Source organism: Octodon degus, unplaced genomic scaffold (genome assembly GCF_000260255.1).
Source record: "Octodon degus isolate 3935 unplaced genomic scaffold, OctDeg1.0 scaffold00409, whole genome shotgun sequence".
Taxonomy (NCBI): Eukaryota; Metazoa; Chordata; class Mammalia; order Rodentia; family Octodontidae; genus Octodon; species Octodon degus.
Window position 1 is genome coordinate 423,491 of NW_004524985.1, and position 21,786 is coordinate 445,276.

The window sequence follows — 21,786 nt, forward strand, 5'->3', positions numbered from 1 at the left end:
GGCGCTGGAAGGCTCGGTCCGGGGGGCGTCCACTTCCTGTCTCTGCCTCCATGCTTTCTCTGTCCCTTTCTGCTTCACCAGCTTTGGTGCTTACACGGTCTGTAGCTTTAGCTGGGCGCCTGCCTGCCCTGGATGGTGGCTTCTGAAGGGCAGAGATGCGAAGGTGGCTTTGTGCCTCCCCGTGACTGGCTCTCCTAGATGCCAATCCACGTTTGTTAAGGGAGTAAATGCCTTCTACGTTCTGAACTATTTTATTTGGGAAGAGATATAATTGGACTTTAAATTATGAAGGCAGGGGTTTCTTAGAAATTCTGATGATAATCATAATTAAAGAATGACTGTTTAACTAAATATAGTTCATTTTAATAGAATATTTGACAGTGTTCATTGTTGCCTGGGCATCATTTATAGCTGGATTATTGTCTGGAAGGCAGGGTCTGTACTTACTATTTCAAAAGCTCTTTTACTATTTTATTAAAAGCTATTAAATTGTACTTTTGAAGATTAAATTGTATAATTGAACATTCTGGCCTAGATAATCTCTTTCCCACTGATATTACTTCAAATTAACCTTAACTATTTTTTGGCATTAAGGAAGCATTCTGAAAATGTCTGTGCTCTATAAATATACAGAAAGAGGCGTACATTATGAAGGACTCAGATGCTATTTAATGATGTATGACTTGGCTTTAACTTTTTCCTTCTTAATCTCCAGCTTTTCTCTTCAGCAAGGGAAGAATAGCTAATGGGCTTTCAATAAGCCCTTAGTAAATTTTCCTTTCAAGCTCATTACTTTTTGTTAAGGTCAACTTCATTAGTGCATTTATCTTATTTATCAGCCCACGCTGTGCATACTGAAGTGAATAGGCCCACTGTCAGAGGGCCTCACTGCATCCTGGAAGAGGGAGAACCTGGCGCATTAGTTGATGCAATTAAGTGACACAGACTATCTAGACTGTCAATCACTGGAAGGTTCAGGACAGCCCAGACTCCGCTCCTAATCCCCGCGACAATGATGGGAGCGAAGGAAAGGAGTAAATGCTCTCTAGTGTGATGTGAACCCAAACCAAAAGCCACAAAGAAATGAAGAATTGAAATTTACCTCCTTTAAGTCCTTTAAGAAATTGTTCTCTCAAGGTTGGTCATGAGATACCTGTGAAATGGGAGGTGCAGAGAAGGCAGAGCTAAATTTTGTAGATGTCCAAGGAAGGGTGGAAAGGGTTCAGTTAGTTATTGGGTCACTATGAACGCTCTAGCGATGTTGTTAGGATGGCTAAAACCTTGCCGAGACTGAAACTCCCGGATGCTTTATAGCAACTAATTTTTAATTCCTTGCCTGAATGTCCACCTTTAATTGCTTTAAGTTGCATGAATTTATCTCTGAAAAAAGGAACTTTAATATCCCCCAGTGCCATTTTCCCATTAATATTTTATTCCTTCTCTCAGCCCAGATGTTCTTTGTTCACCTTAATTTATAACAGAACAGAGATTACAGTAAATGACACCTTCAAACAGAATGAAATGAGAAATCTTTTATTTTTATCTTTTATTATTGAAAGGCTGGAAATATTCTCTGAAACATCTGAAAACATTTTAGAAAAAAATAATAAAAACAGGTGATGGAATTTCAGAATCTGAGATAAAGTGCTATACAGTTGTAAGAAAATCAAAACTGAAATAAATGAAAGTTACAACAAAATCTTATTGCCTCTTACTTAACATTCATATTTTAAAGACAGGTAAACTATTCATTTTACACTAAGATAATTCAGAATTTCCTTTCTGTAATTGTTAAGGTGTATGAAAGACAGTCCTAAAAAGTTGTTACCTTTCCTGAGATGGTTGTGTTTTAAAATTTAAATCACTTACCAGCTTTGATCCATTTTTTAAAAAGAAAAAAACCCTTCTGTGCAGTGTTAGAATTTCATGTTTAGCTTTCTGTCTGCAACCTCTCTAAAGTTTTAGGGTCAGAGTGCAGGATTTTTGATGTTTTGCATCATGGACGTAGTGGATTGAGGGAAATTATGACAGCATCATTCTGTTGTAATCTCCTTTCGCTAAGTGTCCCTGTGCATTTCGGGCAGATACCTCCACTCAGCCATGATTATCTACCGGGACCTGAAACCCCACAATGTGCTGCTGTTCACCCTGTATCCCAACGCTGCCATCATCGCCAAGATTGCTGACTACGGGATTGCGCAGTACTGCTGCAGGATGGGCATCAAGACGTCGGAGGGCACGCCAGGTAAGGCTGGCGGCGTGCGGGACTCTCGTCAGAACGTCCACTAGCCAGTCTTCTCACTGTAAGTTCAGGAGAGCCAGAAGAAGCACTGTGGCCTGTCACACTGTGCGCAGGTCCTTAGTGTCTCCGTCATGGTGACCGTTACGTTGACGTTGTTATCATTGTCTTTGGAAGGACCAAAACCAAAAGCTTGATGTAATGTCCCAGGGCAAAACGGGGTAAAAAGGAGAGAATAGTGGATGTCCAGTTATATTTTAAAAGCTAGATTTTAATAATCTTCAAATGCTCTGGGGCAGTGGTGGTACATGTAGGCTGTTCGTACTATGGAAAGCTCTGGAAGGTTCTCCATTGTGGCTTGAGAGGTGTTAGAAGTAACAGAAAGTTTTAATATAGGTACTGTGGGCACTTAGCTAAAAATGAAGCCAACCAAATTTAGGAGGACAAATTCTTGGTCAGAGCTCTGAACTCAACTCTGAAAACCCAGACATGTTTAGTAACTAAACTCTCTTGATCCTTTGATCTTTATTTCTTATACTACTGTGAAGGTATGACATTTCACTACAGAAATATGAACATGTGTGTACATGGGACTGCCCTGACCCAAATGTGCCTCATTATTCACTTTCTAAAATAAAATAAAAATAAAAGATGTATGTTCCCTAACCCTTCTAGCTCCAAGAATCTTATGTTTGAACTTTGATCTGGGTTTGTACTGCTTGTGAAATTCTTGACAGAAGCAATTTCTTCTTATTTTAGGTCTTTATAAGAGTTTAGGGCTTTAAACACTGCCTTTCAGTTTTAGTTATTTGTAATTGGTAGAGTGTTGATACTTCCCTGCTGAAAGATGGTGTGTTCCTCTCTGAAGCTCTGCGTAGGGGGATGTGTTGTAATGCTGTGTAAAGTGAAACACTCCCGTGTTAGAGACCATTACCTCTATGGCTAACATCACTTTATCTTTCATGTTGCTTTCTATTTTCACCCTAATCCCCCCACTTCTCTTTTGATCTTGCTTGTTCTAATAGTCTAGTTTTTGTTAGTGTTAATTGACTCTACTCAGTAAAAATTCATCTCCAGTGTCATCATATCCTTTTGTGTTCTTGTGGCCCCGTCTGCAGCGTGTGCTTCGCACCTCACCATTCACCCTCGGGGACGCCCACACCTAGCCTGCTTCTCAGCTCCTCTTGGCATCTACTCCCAGGTTCATCAGAAGCTCATGTTCTGATTCATAAGGTAGAACGACAAGGCCAGCAGTCTGTGTAAACATCGCATCTTCCTACTGCAGTTTGAGCAGGGAATAGAAAATTGAGGCCCGCATCCATTCCGGAGAGGAGAGCTCTGTCCTTAGTCAGTGTGCTGTGAGTTATTTGTAAGTAAGATTGTAGATATCTTGATGTCAACTTGATGATTGCAGCTTGTGCCTAGAACAGAAATAAATGAGTTGGAGCATATCCCACTGGGCAAAGAGCTTCTAGTTTGCTCCACTGTCCCCCAATTTAGGTGCTTGGGTAAACAAATGGCTGAGATTCCCCAGATTCCAATGCCTGATTTTATTTTTGCTCCATATATATTCTTTCTTTTGTTTTGCTTGGCTATATTTTGAAAACATTCTCATAAACACATCAGAGTATATTTGTTAGTTGAGAGTGTCTCTAGGTTGTTAAATAATAATAAAATAACGATCATTTCTTGTGCACTTGCTGTATGCCACTCACAGTAGAGATGCAATCCCTTGTCTCTGTGCCGGGTCTGAAAGTGTGTTATTATTTTCTCTTTTGTAAAATGAGAACATTTAGACTTAGTAATATTATGTCACACAGTGAGTGGTAGATATGATAACTCAGTCCAAATAAAAAATTGATTCCAGAGTTATTTAACTTTAAATCCTATGTCTGTTTCCTAGATCACGTGCAACTCTAACATGTATTCAAATAGACTTTAATATTCAATCATATTTATTAAACAGCAAAACAAAATAACGGAACCATAGTAATCAGTAGTGTACCAAATATTGTCAACTGCAGGTTTGGGAAAACAAGCATTCCACAAGGATGGAATCCCCAGGGAAAATGGGCACACCATTGTGAAATGTCTCTGTAGATCTCCTCACTATTTTCATGGGATCCAAAGGTGGGCCAGTCCACTCTCGCAGTTCCTTTCTTGTCCATTCCTCAGGACAGTGGGTTTCCCTGGGGCCTGTCAAGGTGCTTCTGGGTGTGAGCTCAGCTACTCCCCTCAGGGGTCTAGGCCAGCTAGCAGAGGGCTCAGTTCAGCTCGGTTCATACTTACAGCCTTTGATTTTGGTATCTGGCTTCCTTACTTGGACTGAAACCTGTGTATATAATTCTGTCACCATCTGATTCTTCACATGGAGCCAAACACTTGTCCTGGGTCACTTTTGATGTAAAATACCGACTTTGGGCCACATAAATGGACAAAGATCATGACACAGAGACCCAGGGCCCGGTCTCTGTTTTTCTGCCCATGTTTTGCCTATGTCACTTAATATAGCCTATGTGTTTTCATGTTATATTACCGAACTTCTCTTTTTATTGCTATTATCTTTTGTAGAGCACTTCTAGTTATCTCAGTCCTAAACTCGACCTCAAATGTAAATAACAGTCCCTGTCACCACTGCCATCATCACCCCATGCCCTACCAAAGCAGTTCTGAGAACTAAAGTTCCTCTGTGTATGATGTGCCTTCTCTGTAGCACTTCTTTTTAATGGATCTTCAAGTTAAGATTATATCTTTTAACATAAAAACTGCTTGACCAAAGACTTCTTAGATTCTGTTTTGTTTTATATTAGTCTTTACTGCAGTGCCTTTACCCAGACTGTGTGCGTGAGGGTGGGTGAATTTTGGTGTATCAGAGAAGACACGTGTAGGCACACGCCTTTCTAGTTCATGAACAATGTTCCTGGCTTGTGCTTAGTTGCATTTTGGATGGATGGACTATCTCATTTAAACTGTATGACCCTTGGATGTATCTTACCACCATTCTTAGCCTACAGGTGAGGAAACTAAAGCCTAGGGAATGTTAACAAGGTCTGTAAGGCAGTTCCAGGTGCAAACCTAAGCAGTCTTAGAGCAGAGCCCCTGGCCAGCTAGTGACATCACAAGATCCACAGGCAGGAATAACTCACAGACTGGCGCCTCAGTGATGTGCGAGTCCATGCATACGAAGGGTAAGTAGGGGCTTACAGAGTTTCAGCTTTAATGCCACCTGGATTTCCTGTTGAGAGTGAGAGGTGTTGTGCATCCTGTGGCAGTACTGTTGACTGAGGCAAGTGCTGACTGATGACCTCAAGTCTGTCCACATCCATACGGCAGTCATTAGGTAAAATAATAAATGTCATTCCTTCTGGTTATCACTGATAGAGGTTATGCAACACACTCTACTCATTCTTCTCTGACATTAAAAAGGAAATAAATGCATGTTTCTGGGGTGCCATGTGAAATGTACTCTGACTTAATTCATGCATTTCTCACATTTTTGATCCGTGGATCTTTTCTTTATTCACTCTTTACATTTGCTAAACTTCATGCTTATCTGAAAAATTATTGCTAAAAATAGTTTTTAGATGAGTCATATTTTTGATTATTTTTAACATGGTAATTGTTATAATAATCCTGCAAAGGAAGATTATACTTTATGTATTCATTTATTCATGCATTTGGCAATACTTTATTAAACATTTATCAAGTACCAAACTGATTCTACCATTTAATAGCTTTGGGGTGTTCATCAGTAAATTGTTAATGTAATCAAATACGTGAGAAATTCTTTGGATGAATTTATAAAAGCATTTCAACAGTATTATAATTTAGGTACTTTCTGAATGTATAAATAATATTATGTATTATTATACTGGGAATTATGTCAGTGAAGACATGTACTTTGAAAGAGAAAGGTAAGAAGGTTAAAAACATTTGCATATTGAAGTAAATATTTCTTTACATATTCATAAATATATTAGCGTTCTCCAAATAATCGTGAAAAAAGATTTCTGCCCTTTTGAGCACCTCTGTGAGTTAAAGCCTGGAGAAATAAAGCCTGCTGGAAAGGATACGTGCATTGAATGAGAATTTAGCAACCTAGCTCAGTGGCCTTTCAAGTCTCTTCCCGCGCTCTGATTCTGGGATTACAAATTCTAACAGTGAATTATCCAGGAAAGAAGTGGGCTGAACATCTTAGCCCTTTGCTAGGACCTTGATGTAATAGACACCTAATTTAATGTGTTGAATGAATAGTAAACAATCGGGTAAGATTGAAATCAACTTCCAAAATCCTTGTTAAGTTCCAAGAAGATAAACATAAAGAGCTAGTTAATGTGTGGGGAGCTCATTATTTTTGAGTACTCTTGACTTCACCATTAATTATGTTGGTTGTCCTAAAAGGACACATGACATTGCTAAAAGGACCATGTCACTTGCACAGGGAAAGTCTACTGACTACCACAGGTGATTCTGGCACAAGAAGGTTTTTGTAAAGAATTTAGAAGTGCAAAAGCAGGGAGGAAAACGTGTGCAATGTTGATACATAGAAATAATCACTGTTGCATTTGGATGTATTTACTGCTAAGGTTTAATTACTATATGCCTATAGACACACCCATCTGCTTTTCATTTTAAAAATATTTTAAGCCTACAGATTTTGTTTTTTTATTTTATTTTTCAATATTTTTTCACTGTATTCCGATGCAGCTTTATTCATGAATACAAAGATTTAAATTTTGTTGTACATGTCATGAAATATTATCCTCTTTTTATTTCAACTATTTAAAATGTAAACATCATTTTTGGGTCATAATAAAAAAAATCAGGATAGGTCAGCAGGCGGAGACTTTCCTGGGGGCCATAGTTTGCCGATCCTGAACTCTCATGAAATCTGTGAAACTGGAGTCTGTCTTTTGGCAAGGATTTCATTTTTTTATTTTGGTACCTGGGATCAAACTTGTGATCTTGTGCTTGCCAGGCAGGTACTTAGGCCATTGAGCTATCTCAAAGGCCCAAGATTTTATTTTTGATGCTTAGTGTATTCCTGAAGCAGATTGATAAATGTACAATTGTTTGCCAAAAGTGCTATGAATTGAGTAGTTGCTGTGGAAAATGCTGTTGATTTTTCTTTTTTCTTTTTATTAATTTTATTGAGAAATAGTAATGATACAGTTTCAAAACAGGATAGTAAGACAGTTACAATAATTAATACATTGCATATTGTTGTCTTCGTAGTAGTTATTCATAGTACAAGATGCAGACAGGATATCCTGTCCAACACTATTAGTACAAATCTTTCTTCTCATTGAATTAAGAGAAAGTAGCTGTACATCTATCCTAACTATTTTGTACATACAAATGCAAAATGGTCCTTCATTTATATCCCCCTTTTTCATTTAGTTTTGTCAGAGATGGGTATTCCATTGCCATTTAAATATTGTAAACGTGTGAATTCAGCAAAATAATCCAGTATAGTCCAGTAGTCATAAGGTTATCTGTAGGACTGTGCAGACCTCAAAAGTCATCTCTGAAATTTCTGGGCACCAGACATTGTTCCCTGCTCTAGCTGTGCTTTCTTTTTGTTTCAAATCAGAATTATTCTTTATTAATGATATATGTACTTTTGTTAACATTTTTTCCATAATTTTATTGAGAGACAAATAGCAATGAGACAGTTTCAAATCAAATTAGTAGGACAGTTTCAATAACTAACACATTGCATACTCTCTTCCTAGTGGTTATTTGCTATACAAGATACAAACATGATATCCCATTTACAAACACTATTAGAACAAATCTTTCTAGTCATTGAATTAAAAGAATGTAGCTATATATCTATCCTAACCATTTTGAATACACAGATACAAAATGGACATTCATCTGTATCCCCTTTTTTTTTGTTTAGTTCCGTCATTTAACTATTATAGGTGTATGAACTCAGCAAAATATTCCAAAATAGTCCAGTAGTCCATAATAGTATTGGGTCTTCCGCATGACTGGCAGTGTCAGAAGTTGTTGACCTGAGTCCCCTACAGCTCAACATAACACCATGGCTTTACTTCTTATACTTCGTTTTTATACTTTTCTGCTGAATGGTTAAGACCAAGATAAAGCAAGACCTATGCAACAAAAGTTGTAGCTTTTGGATCTGATAAGGTCAGTCAGATACCCTCAGGATTTATCCTGAGAGCCTGTACCTCAGTTTGTAGATCCTTTGTCAATGTCAGCCATGTGGATGAGTCATGGCCATTGCTTGACCAATTTGCTCTCTGTGAAAGCCTGAGAAAATGTTTTTTCTTCATGGGACTCTTCTTATGCACACTCTACATCATCAGTCACTTTCCTCTTTGGCCCCATAATCACCTTGATCAGAAAATTTGGGACACAACTGAGTTACATGATGTTACAGTACAGGTTCTCCTATGTCCTGAGTCTTAATTGACCTTGGAAGGCTAGGGCCAAAATTTTGGCTTTCCTTGTGGCCCTCCTTTTTCTCTAATTTTTGGTCTGCAAACCTAAGTTGCTAACCCTCCAGAAGAGAAGCTTAATGTTATTACCATACAACCTAGGCTGTTGAGCTTAACCTCACTATCTGTCTGAATATCAAACATCATAGGCATAACACGGAACAGGTATTTTTCATCAAGTATTGATATGTTAAACTTTAGGTCCCTACAGAATATGATGAAAAAAATTTAAGAAATTAAAATATATTTAAAAAATAGGAATAAAGAATTACATGTATTAGCCTGTAGATTTTGAAAAAGGAGTATAATTGCACCCATCTACTCTACTGATTTTAAACTATTCGTCTCCTCTCTCCTGCTCACATTTTATGTGAGTATGAGTCTTTGAATCTTTGACAGCCAGAAGTTTTATCACTAAGCATATGGCATGAATTTCCTAAGGATAAGTTAATCACAATACCAAATGAGTTAATCATAATACCAAAATCAGTTAAGACAATTAATTCAGTTGTTTTTTTCTCACATTTTTAGAGATAAGTTTATCCAGAATTATGTCCCATCATTTCATTTATGTAATAGCATGTCATGTTAAAAATGACTTTAAACATACTGCATAATATATATTGCTTAGCTGTTTTCCTCTTGTGGTTGGATTTCTTCAGATTATCAATATTGTTGAATTCTACAGTCTTTAGATTGTATAAATTATTCATTTTTTCTTCAAGGATTAAAGGTATTTTTATCTTTTGTGAAATGAAAGGTTTATTTTCCTCCTAAAGAACTTTAGTTATAAGCCTCAGAGAGAACACTTCTATTGTTTTGACTTGACTTTTAGCTTTTCACTGGGTAGAGTGGAGTGGAACTAAGAAAGGCATTGGGCTTTCGTACATATTAAAGTCACTCTGTGTGGAGTCCAGGTGGCCTCTCCCTTGTCATCCTGCCTTTTTAAAAATCTGTGTATTTGGTACAGGGTCTTACTACACAGCTCGGACTCATAGTGGTCGTCCTGTTTTCAACCTCCTCAGCACTGGGATTACAGCTGTGCGCCACCTCACCAGGTCTTGGTGACCAGCAGGGCGTGTGGTGCTGGGGATCTAAGCTTGGTCCTTGTGCTTGCCTAAGTAGGTGCTTAGCCTGCTGAGCTATCTCACCAGCCCATCCTGCCTTTTTAAAGTCTGCACCTGACAATCATTAATATTAGGAGCAGGAGAAATGAACCCAGATTTTTTCTGAGGCTTCATATCTTTAATTATAAGTGTCTACTGAATAATTTATTATTGAATGTTTATCCTTTTTATCCTTCCAAGTAATTGTATTGGAGATTGAAGATCTTATAATAGGATTATAAGATTTGTAATAAAGATGGAAGGAGATTAGCATCCTTCCAGATTGTCCTTGGGGTGCATGTTCTGGGACAAGGCTCTTAGCAGATCCCATCAGATGTCACCATGGAAACCCCAGGCCCTGCCTGTCCTGAGCATGTAGCCCTGGGTCAGCTGCCCTGTTGTTGGGCAGACTTACTGCTGTGTCTGCTTCCTTTCAGGGTTCCGTGCTCCTGAAGTTGCCAGAGGAAACGTCATTTATAACCAACAAGCTGATGTTTATTCATTTGGTTTACTACTCTATGACATTTTGACAACTGGAGGTAGAATAGTAGAGGGCTTGAAGTTTCCAAATGAGTTTGATGAATTAGCAATACAAGGAAAACTACCTGGTAAGTTTTATTTTGTGTAAGATAAAGACCTTTCCTTACTGTCAACAGTTTCATTTCCAAGTAGTTCTGTACTGAATTCATTTCACTACTGATAATTTGTGTTTAGTGCCTGGCTATTCTTAAATCCTGTGACATGTTAATAAAAAAATCACATGAGCAAGATAGCAATTTTCAGCTTCAAAAAAAATCCCACATTAGTATTTGTGAATTTGTTATTATATTTACAAAAACATGCAGGAAAGGAAAACTGTTGTGAGAACCCCAGATTTGTTAACTGCTAGCACTCAGGAAGAGTTACTACGTCCCTACTAGGCAAGAGTATTTTCATTTTCTTGGAGCAAAATGATTTAGGTAGGAATGGAAGCTTGAAGTATTTATAATAATAATTGTTAGTAATATTAATAAGAGGGCAGCCAAATAGTTCAGTGGGTTAAAGTGCCTGCAAGCAGGCACAGGGGCCAAGGGTTCCTTTCCCAGGCCTGCCATGCTGGCCCCACCCTCGGGGCACTCCGAAGCAGCAATTGAGACTGGGAGTGGTGGCGTATGCCTGTAATCCCAGCTGTTGGGAGGCTGTATACAGATGGATTACTGCGAGTTCAATCTCATTGTGAGACCCTGAAGACCCTGTAGGCCCTTCCCTAAAAAAAAAGTAGTATTAATAAGAACAGGTAAATGAGTTCTTAATGAGATTGACTCTCCTTTTTATGGCTGCCTTATGCTTTCAAGGAATTCTCAGCGCTTGTCATTGATCCCTTGGTCATGAGTTCAGTTTCCATCACAGTGTCCTTTTTATTTATTTAGGTTTGTCATGTTTGTCCTTTCATTTTCACTTAAGAAATACTGTTGAGTACACACACAGCAGAGCAGGTCCTAGAATACAGCATTCACTTCTCCTGCTGGGAGACTTTAAGTGATCCTGGCAAAAGGAAATTTTTTATACTCCGAATAAGCTGGAGAAGCCACCAAGGTCATTTAGCTTATTGCATTCGTCAGCTTTTTCAGCCAAAGCATCTAGGTCTGTATTCTGCACTGACTTGAGGACTGCCATTGCTCTTACGAATAACAAATGTCCACAAACCCTTTAGGGGAAGATATGAAGAGAAAATGTGTGCTTACTTTTGGAATTAAAATATAAAGGATTTCGGTAGAAGCCTAATTATTCTATGAGCAGGAGTGTTTTCAGTGTCCATTTTAAATGCAAGTATGAAATGGAAATCTTTTGTTTTATTCCGTGGATGTCTGTGTCTTTTTATGCCATAGAAAAGCAAGCCATCATGCTTGCTCTATTAGAGATCAAGTTAGCTTTAATTTTGTTATAGGCAAATTCACAGTAAATACAGGAATATGGAGTTAAGTATTTTCCTTTGCAACTTCTAGGCTTCTCTTCTACACTGAAAGGAAGTATATGTCCCTGCACTAATATGATATTTTTCAATCCTTTAGATCCAGTTAGAGAATATGGGTGTGCTCCGTGGCCTAAGGTTGAGAAGTTAATTAAGAAGTGTCTGAAAGAAAATCCTCAAGAAAGGCCTACTTCTGCCCAGGTATTTTTTAATTCAACATCAGTTAATATTTTATGCAAATATGCTACACATGTATATATATGTATGAAATCTTCAAATATATTTAGTGAAATGCATAAATAAATACACACAGTTAAAAATAGTTATAAGGCAAAACCCTTATAATCTCCTCAATCCTGGAACACACACACACGCACGCGCGCGCGCGCACACACACACACACACACAAAACATTGACAATACTTTGGAAATCCCCCTATTCTTTTTCTGATTGCTGTTCTGTATCCATGTTTGCTCTTGTGTGGAATGCTTGTTTTTCACTTTGCTCATTTTCTAGACAGTTTATTTGCCTAAAATTATCCAAGCAAAAGACAATCTTTAAAGTCACAAAGATACTCACCTATAATTCGATAATTACGAAATCTTAGTGGAGCATAGTGGCACATGCCAGTTATCCCAGCACTTGGAGACTGAGGCAGAAGAACTGCAAGCTTGAACCCAGCCTTGGCAGTTCAACCCTAGGAAGGCCTTGTCTTAAAATTAAAAAACAGATGGGGATGTAGCTCATTAGGAAAGAAAGAAAGAAAAAGTGAAAAGAAAGAAAAGAAAAACTTAAATTTTGCTTTTGACGTTTAAATTCTTAATTTATCCAGAATTGACATTTTCATCTGTGTCCAATTTCCTGTGGAGGACCACCAGGACGGCTCTCCTTGAGAGAAGAGCATTTGGCTACACGTTGGCTAAGCCTGGCCCTATTTCCGTGTATTACATGTACAGAGCTGGCTAGGATAATTCCTTATCCCCTCAACTGGCTTTAAGCAATGCAGTTGCTCTAGCGGAGGTGCTGCTGTGTGATCTCTAAGGCAGTGGACAGCTCAGTGACGCCCCCTATAGCTCCCAACTTGCCTGTGTGAGCTAGTGTGTAGGTCAGCTGTTGGCTGAGGCGAGGCTTGGGAAAGAATCTGTGACGTCTCAGGGCGTGAAGATCACACATTGAAGCTGAAGCCTGGACCCCAAGACATACGACACTGCCTCCAACGTGCAGTGCACATTACTCTTTCTGTACCTCTCTCTCTCTCTTTCTTGCTGCATATTGCCAAAGAACTGTCTCGCCTCCTACCTACCCCGGTCAGGTCAGCACCCTCACCTACAACCCTTGTTCTCACGGTCACTCATCCCTGAGCCGCTGCCCTCTTCACAAATTAATAAAACCTGGGTTCAGCCCCAGGTTGAGGCCTTTGTTCTGGTTAGCCATTGTTCTAACTGGACTTAAGACCCTGTGGCTCCCCACAGCTACTTTTAGTGCCTGTATTCTCACCATGGGTTGCAGTGGAAGTGGTAGATTGGAATTAATTTATTGAAATTCCAATAACTTTCCCCTGGCATTACAAATATAAATTCCACTGGACCTTGACAAGGTCTGGAAAGGGCTTCCTCTAGCAAACCAATTTTTCTAGCTTGCTTTATTAAAATTTCTCTCCTTTTTTTGGTCTCCATTGATATGGCGTGTCTGTTCTGTAATTGCTTGAAGATACTTTGACAGATTCACATATATGTTCTCTTCTGTTGGCCAGCCTACTGTTCTTCCTACTGTAGCTTCATAGTAATCCCTTCCCTTCCTTTTCTGGCCAAGGAAGGTTTTACCTGTTACTAGCTGTAGCACTATGTAAAATTTAAAGTTTCTTTGTCCAGTCTCATACTAGACTATATTGTGCATTGGATCAGATCTTTGTTGAATCCGTAAACAACTTGGGGAGGATAAAATCTTTAGAGTACTAGGTTTCTGATTGTTGTGTGTTATCCCTCTATTTGTATAGGTCTCAATGTCTTTCAGTAAACTTGGAAGGCTATATGCAGGTTTTCGGTAGCACTTGGATTTCTCCTACAAGTGTCCTTTTACTCAGTTACTGACTTGAGGTTTTGTTTTTGATGTTGTTTGTTTTAACCATGCAACTAGTGTGACTCTGCTCTGCAAATGTTCTTGGGAGCAAGCTTAGAACTAGCATTTTCCCAGGGTCCCACCTCTGTCCTTAGTCCCACAGGGACTTTCCATGTAGGTCAGTGGGGAGGGGGGAGTGCACATCTTTTATTCATAATTTTTGCTTATACTGAATAAAGCAGTCCTTTAGGGCCCAGATTTATTAAAACTGTCTGCCTTGGATGCCACCTAGCCTGTAACTTTTCTCCCATAGGTCTCGCCAAGAGAATCCAAAACCACACATCCATTTGGGCTCAGTACAGAAATGTCTTAGACAGGTCTGGAGAGATAGCTCAGTGAACTAAGGACCTGCTTTGGCAAGCACAGGGACCAGGGTTCTATTCCCGGTCCCACATGCCACACCGGCCCCACCTCCAGGGTGCACTAGGGGAAAGAAACTACCAACCTGGAAGCTATCTGGGACAAGTTTATGTTCTCTAAAATCCAAGAATGAATTTTAGGAACAGCAGAGGTTTAAAACAGAATATATTTATTGGGGGAAAAGAAAGCTTCTGTCTGAGAGAGGGGCAGAAGGGGATCCAGTCAGGATGCCACGGCCCCTGCCTTTTCTAGGGATTTTTTTAAGATAGCATTATGCAGTTTGGGCCAGTAGAGCAAATCCAGGATGCAAAGCGGGTCCAAAGTGGGAATCGTGGGGACTCGCTAGCTAGCTGGGCAGAGGTGGGACAAAACTATGGTCAACCAATAAGATTAGGAGTACAGTTGCTCAGGTAACATTGATTAAATCAGATCAAATGACAAGCGAATCCTGTAGCAAGAGAGCGTGAATACAGAGCGGGGCTTTTCCTGCGTGGGGTTGAGTTAGTGACTCTTTCTGGCTCTTTCAAGGTGAAGGAGACCTATTTAGATTGTCACTCCCTGATACCCATCTCTACCCAGGTATGTGGGTGCATTTGTTTACTCTTTTGTCTTGAGGCCTCTCCCACAGCTGCAGGGTATCTTTTCTTCTGCATTGTCTCCTTCCAGGGCCCCACTGTGTGGGACAGCCTGTAATATTTCTATTACTCAGTTACCTGCAACAATATGAGTTGAAACAGAATTTTTGCTTTGGTTTAGACTAATGCAAATTTCTTTTGGGTTTCATCAATTTCTTTTTAAAGAGAATAAAAAATACTAAAAAAGAAAAACCATTAGAGATGATACAGAATTTCACTAAGCAAAATAATAGATCAAAATAAAGATTGTTTTTATGTTGTTGCCTCAACTTTGTAGCATAATTTACTGAAAAGATTTTGTTCAATTTAAATGTCTTAATCTAAAATAGCTCAGTACAACTACACTGACTTTACCAAATGTTAGGTAATTATTTTGCCTCCATGGTTTACTTGATTTTGAGCTAGGTCACCATCACTGTTAGTCACATTGACTTTCTATATTGTTTTATGAGAAGCAGTGAAGTTTCTCATAACTTAATGGTTTTCCCTTACTGCTTCCATTGTCATGATTGTTTACCTGTATTTTAGAGAACACAGTCTGTAACAATGTGGCATGGGCAAGATGGGTACCACAGCCTCTCCCTTAGATGACGCACTGTGAGTATAAAGGGCTTCCTCGTGGCTTCGCAAGTGACAGGCTAGAAGTTATTCTCTTTTTAAATTAATTTTATTGAGAAACAAATAGCAATGAGACAGTTTCAAAACAGGATAGTAGAACAGTTACAATAATTAATACATTGCATATTGTTGTCCTTGTAGTGGTTATTCATAGTACAAGATGCAGGCATAATATCCTGTCCAAACACTATTAGTACAAATCTTTTTTCTCACTGAATTAAGAGAAAGTAGCTGTATATCTATCCTGGTTTGTATATACAGATACAAAATGATCCTTCATTTATATCCCCTTTTTTGTTTAGTTTTGTCAGAGATGGGTTTCCATTTAAGTATTGTAGGTGTGTGAATGCAGCAAAATATTCCAATATAGTCCAGTAGTCTGTAATAGTAGTGGGTTATCCGTAGGACTGGCAATGTCAGAAGTTGTTAACTTGAGCCTTTTATAGCTCAGCATATTAATATGGCTTTACTTTTTATACCTCATTTTTACACTTTTCTGCTGGATGGTTAAGACCAAGATAAAGCAAGACCTATAATAACAAGAAATGTAATATTTGTATCTGACAAGGTCAGTCAAATCCCCTCAGGATTTACCCTGAAATCCTTTACTGCAGTTTGTAGATTCTTTGTCAGTGTCAGCTATGGGGGTGAGTCATGGCCATTGCTTGACCAATTTGCTGTCTGTGAAAACCTGAGAGAATGTTTTCTCTCCATGGGACTCTCCTTAGGCAATTCTACATCATCGATCACTTTCCTCTGTGACCTCATTATCTCCTTGATCAGAAAATTTGGGACACCACTGAGTTACAGTATGTTACAGTACAGGTTCTCTTATGTCCTGAGTCCTCACTGACCTTGAAAGGCTAGGGCAAAAATGTTGACTACCCTTGTAGCCCTTCTTTTTCTCTAATTTTTGGTCTGCAAACTTAAATTGTTAACCCTTCAGAAGAGAAGCTTAATGATATTATTACCCTATAACAGGCTGGAAGTTGTCACAGTTGTGGGTGTCACTAAGTGTCCTGTTGCTTACTTCTATCTCTTTACTATAGTTCATATTGTTTCCTATTTTTAATGTTTGAAGGCAAATAAAAAAATGTACAAATTATATCTAAATTTTTTAACCAAAGATTCAAATTTCCGTTTCCTTCATCTGGTAGAAGTTCTACTCTTGGTGATCAAAGTGTTTTCCTCTCGTTCACTGTGGTCTGCAATATGGAACTGAGTGAAAAATAAGTCCTGTCTGCTTACATTCTGTTTAGCTAACACTGAAGATCTTACTTTCAGGTTAAAAAAAATACTCCACATGTGAAAGAAAACATAGACTACATCATTAAAAAATATATTCATTTTCAATGATTTTGTTTATAGTTTGGCTTGGTAATCGTGATCATCTGAATGCATTCCTATTTAATGAATAAATTTTGGTTTTGTTTGCTGTAGTGATAGCATTTAGTTATAGATTTGATCCTTAAACAGGAAGCATGAAACTTGACAAGTGTTTTCGTTTTAAACTTTCTCAGGTCTTTGATATTTTGAACTCAGCTGAGTTAATCTGTCTTATGAGACATATTTTAATACCCGAAAACATCATTGCTGAATGCATGGTTTCTACGAATCCTAACAGCAAGAATGCGAAGATTTGGCTGGGCTGTGGGCACAGCGACAAAGGGCAGCTCCACTGTATTGACTTAAACACTGAAGGACACACTTTGGAGGTAAATCTGAGGATGCTTCTAGCTAACACCCTTATAGAACATTCACTTAGCCATAAACTAGAGTGTATACCAGTTAAAAATTATTTTAGAAGAAATTAAATATGAGTCAATGTAGGAGTATTATTCCAGGCATGATTGAAATATACAGTGGATGTTTACATTTAAGTATTACAGTACAAGACACATTGCCATTAAACCCATTCAGAATGTTCACCCTCACTTCAAGCTCACTTATCCCCTTGTTCTCACCACTTTCTGAAGCAGTTCTGGAAGTCCTATTTGTGAGTGTCTTTACCACGTGTGAATAATGTGGTGAGCCCTACTTCCAAGTGACATCCAATGGGAAGTCTGGCCCATTGGAACATGATCCTGTGCTCTCTTTTGTGGTTGAAAACTTACTAGGATGGCATTACTTTTACAAGTAAACATGCACAAGTAAAGAGGAAGGCATATAGGTCAGCGGCATAGGTGCCTGCCTGACAAGTGCAAGGTCCTGAGTTTGATCCCTGGTACAAAAATAAAGTAAAATAAAAGTAAAAAAAAGTTCTGTGTGTTGGTCACAGAATATGTTCATTCTGTCGAGTTCTAGGAATGTTAGCCAAGCCCTCTAGAGTGTCTGTTCTTCTGTCCAATAGGAGGTGGCTGACAGCAGAATACTGTGCTTGGCTGTGGTACACCTTCCTGCGGAGAAGGAGAGCTGGGTTGTGTCTGGGACACAGTCTGGTGCTCTCCTGGTCATGAGCACGGATGACGGGATGAAGAGGCATGCCCTTGAGAAGATGACAGATTCGGTTACCTGTTTGTACTGCAGCTCTTTCTCCAAGCAAAGGTACGTTTGTCTGTTTAGTTGAGGGAAATCATCTGCCTGTAGATGACTTAATTGTCTGTGGAATTGTTACTGTGTCCAAAGAGACTGTTGGGCCTACTTTCACTGGTTTGTATACATTAAGGGAGTTTGGGAGAGGCCACAAGTATGCACGTTATTTTTCTGTATACTGAGGCAGTCATAAAATAAGTCAATAATTTCTTCAGGCTCCTAGCCCAGCCATGATGCTATTTCTGCTTCTTCTCTTGTCTGGCTTGGCAGAGCCTCTTCCATGTTGAATTTTCATTCATTCTTTGACTCCATATAGATATCATCAGCCTACTAAGTGCCAGGTTACATATCAGTTATCCAACCACCACATTGGAGAAGAATGTAATAGATTAATAAGTTGTTAATAGGTGAGAAATGACTTAGTGCTCATCACTCATAGAGCCCTGCCAGGGCACTGTGCCCAAGTGGCAGAACTGCAGGTGTGAGTGGAGTCAGTTGCTGCACTATTTGAGGCAGGATCACTTCTAGCCGCTACTCAGGTTCCACCCTGTGTTCTTCTCGGGTTGAGGTGAGTAGTAGAAGAAAAGTAGCGGAAAATTGGGAAATCTAACCTTTTGGTACCTGAGATATAAATTCTACGGTTGACTTTGCAGTCCACTTTATGTGGATATTGTTAAAGAAAAATGCCACGGGATGGAATTAAAGGAGGAAGACTTTTCAAGGTTATGCCAGGGGTTGGGGGGGGATTGGATCCAAACCCTGTGCCGCAAAAAGTGGGACAGTTTTAATCAGGGATGAGCTGTACTTGTGGAAAAGTTTTGGAGGGTGCTGCAGGTAGTGGTGGGGTGCTAATGTGGCTGGGTCACCCGTGTGGCTGTGGTCAGCCCCGAGAGAGGGAAGTGTCGGAGTGTGGCTCTCTTGATGAATATGTTTTGAAAAGGTGGCTCACAGGTCTTAGGGAAGCACTTTCATCCGTTGTAAAACTAGCAAGAGGCTGGGAAGAGAGTCACATCTCCAAGGGACAGAGAAAGAATTTGTAACTGCAAGTTTTCTAAAGTAAATGCTCTCAGAAAAGGGAGATTGAGTCTTTGTCTGAAGGATCTTTTTAAAGTTTAGTCAAGCTGGAGAGGAATGTAAGGCTGTCTTAACCAATATAAATATTCTTTTTTTAGTAACAATTTTGACATTTTTCCTTTTAGCAAGCAAAATTTTCTTTTGGTGGGAACTGCCAATGGCAACTTAGCGATTTTTGAAGACAAAACTGTTAAGGTAAATATTGACTGCCTTGTACATCACATTTATTTTACTTATTTACTAACAATTTTTTGGGCGTTTTTTTTTTTTTTGAGGTCTCATGTAGCCCAGGCTGGCCTTAGACTCAGTACAGTCTTCCTGTCTCAGCCTCCTAAACCCTGGGATCGCAGGCATGCTCTATCAGGCTCAGGGAGTTGGGCAAATACTAGTCTCTGAAGGCACTCACTGCTTGTGTGTTTTATATGAATACACCAAGGACAGCAGGATAAGTGAGATCTGATCTGTGATGTTGAGAATGAAAATAATTGAATTTGTATGAGTGTAGCAATAATTCCTTACAAATATATTGTGGAAAAAAATAAAGATACTCCAGGATACTCTAGCATGTAGCTAGACACATAGCTCAGTAGAGCTCTACATACTGTGTACAAGGCCCTGGATTCAATTCTAGTGCATGTGTACAGAGAGAGAGAGAGGGAGGGAGAGAGAGAGAGAGAGAAACGGAGAATGTTAGGTTTTCTGTTAACTTTCTGTTTCGCACTAATCATTTAACTTTCTGTTCTTTGACTTCTTGTTTAGCTGTTAAAGGATTTATTACTTCATCTATTGGCTTGTGCTTCTATCTTTTCATTCAATTGTCTGCCTATTCATTCATACTTGATATTGTGTAGACCCAAAAAGGTAGTCCCTGATTTCTTTCTTACACAATTTTTTCATGAATCGAAACAATTTGATAGGAAGACAGTGTTTTGACTACCAGTTTAATCAAAGACTGTTTTGCAGACTTTGAAAAGTGAATCTAGATCTATATTTTATTATCTCTAGTCATTTGCAATAAAAAGTAGTTTTATACAGCAAAAATTGTGTAGTGTTTCACTCCGCAGATCCTCAATTCATTAGCTGTTTTTTCTGTATGGCTAAGTGTGAAGGCGCCAGGCCCCTGAAGACTCTGAACATAGGGACTGTCAGCACGCCGCTGATGTGTCTGAGTGAATCCATGAATTCCAGTGAGAGGAATATCATGTGGGGAGGATGTGGCACCAAGATTTTCTCATTTTCGAATGACCTCATCATTCAGAAGCTCATTGAGACGAAGACAAATCAGCTGTGAGCAATTTTTTCTCTAAACCATTTATTTACCATTACTTGTGTTTATTTCCTCTAGCTGCATCAATAATGCCATTATTTCGTAATGAACATCATTTACAATGCTTTATCTTTTATTATAAAATTAAGCATTAATTATAGAAAACATAGAGAATTCCAGAAAACAAAGGAACATTAAAAAAATGAGGCCTTTCAGGATAAAATATGTAAACATTATTATTCCAGTGGTATCTATTGATTTAAAGTTTCAACTGTTTCATGATCTCGGTTTCCAATTAGACACTTGGAATTAGAAGGCTCTCCCCTCAGTATTTTTCTAAACAGTGCATTTTACATATGTACTTTTAGATAATCCCATTAAGTACTGATTATAGAAAACAGACTGCAAGAGGAATAAAGTTATTTCTAGATTGGTAACTAATCATCAAAATGTCAACCAAGTTAGTAATAGTCTCTTTTTTTTTGAGGGGGGAGGGTCTACAGGGTGTTCAGGGTCCCACTACTAGATCAGACTCATAGTGATCTGCCTGTTTACAGCCTCCCAAGAGCTGGGATTACGGGCACGCACTACCATGCTCAGTCTCAATTGCCATCTCAGGGCACCCTGGGTGCGGGGCCAGCACGGCAGACCTGGGGGTTGAACCCCCAGCCCCTGCGCCTGCTTGCAGGCACTTCAATCCGCTGAGCTCTTTGGCCAGCCCTAGTAATAGTTTCAAACAAGAGTAAAATAAAACATATTGGTTCCAATGTTCAAATCATATTTTAACTAAATGTGGTTGGGCCTTTTTCATTATGTTCAATGATAAATAGTATAGGGCAGTGGGCAAGAGCATAAATTATAGTTCAAATACGGGCTTTAACTTTATGAACTTGGGGAAGAGCTTTCCAACCTCAGTACTCTCTGACTTCAAGGTTGTAATGTGCTGCTGTAGCTCAAAGAGATATTTTCAAGATTGAGAAAATTAGAGTCAGGAGTTTAACATAATACCCAGCATCTGGTAAACTCTCAGTAAACGTTAATATATATATATATATTTTTTTTTCTTTTTTTTAACTTTTAAGTTTTTAAAATTTTGTACTGGCAATCAAACTTGGGACCTTGTACTTGCCAGGCAGGCGCTTATGCCACTGAGCTATATCCCCAGCCCTACTATACTTGTTATTAGCTTACATCAGGGACAATTATAATTTTCTTTTTCATTTTATGTATTTGGAATAGGGTCTCACTGTGCAGCTTGGACTTGTAGTGATCCTCCTGTTTTCAGCCTCTCCAGCGCTGGGATTACAGGCATGCGCCACCAACCCAGACTTGTTTGCCTGCTCAGTGTGCCAACATGGCATGTGGGACCAGGGATCCAACCCTAGTCCCTGTGCTTGCCAAAGAAGGCACAGTTGTAT

At 39.0% G+C, this 21,786-nt stretch overlaps 1 protein-coding gene across 1 annotated transcript in view; it reads left to right on the plus strand.

Moving 5' to 3' along the window:
* The window catches only part of Lrrk2 (leucine rich repeat kinase 2), a 155,425-nt gene that overhangs the window by 127,500 nt on the left and 6,139 nt on the right, over positions 1-21,786 (plus strand). Inside the window, exons 40-46 of the mRNA XM_023708602.1 lie at positions 2,085-2,245; positions 10,250-10,420; positions 11,864-11,964; positions 17,016-17,210; positions 17,846-18,039; positions 19,227-19,296; positions 20,204-20,388. Coding sequence (XP_023564370.1) covers positions 2,085-2,245; positions 10,250-10,420; positions 11,864-11,964; positions 17,016-17,210; positions 17,846-18,039; positions 19,227-19,296; positions 20,204-20,388 — 1,077 coding nt within the window. The remainder of the gene's footprint in view (positions 1-2,084; positions 2,246-10,249; positions 10,421-11,863; positions 11,965-17,015; positions 17,211-17,845; positions 18,040-19,226; positions 19,297-20,203; positions 20,389-21,786) is intronic.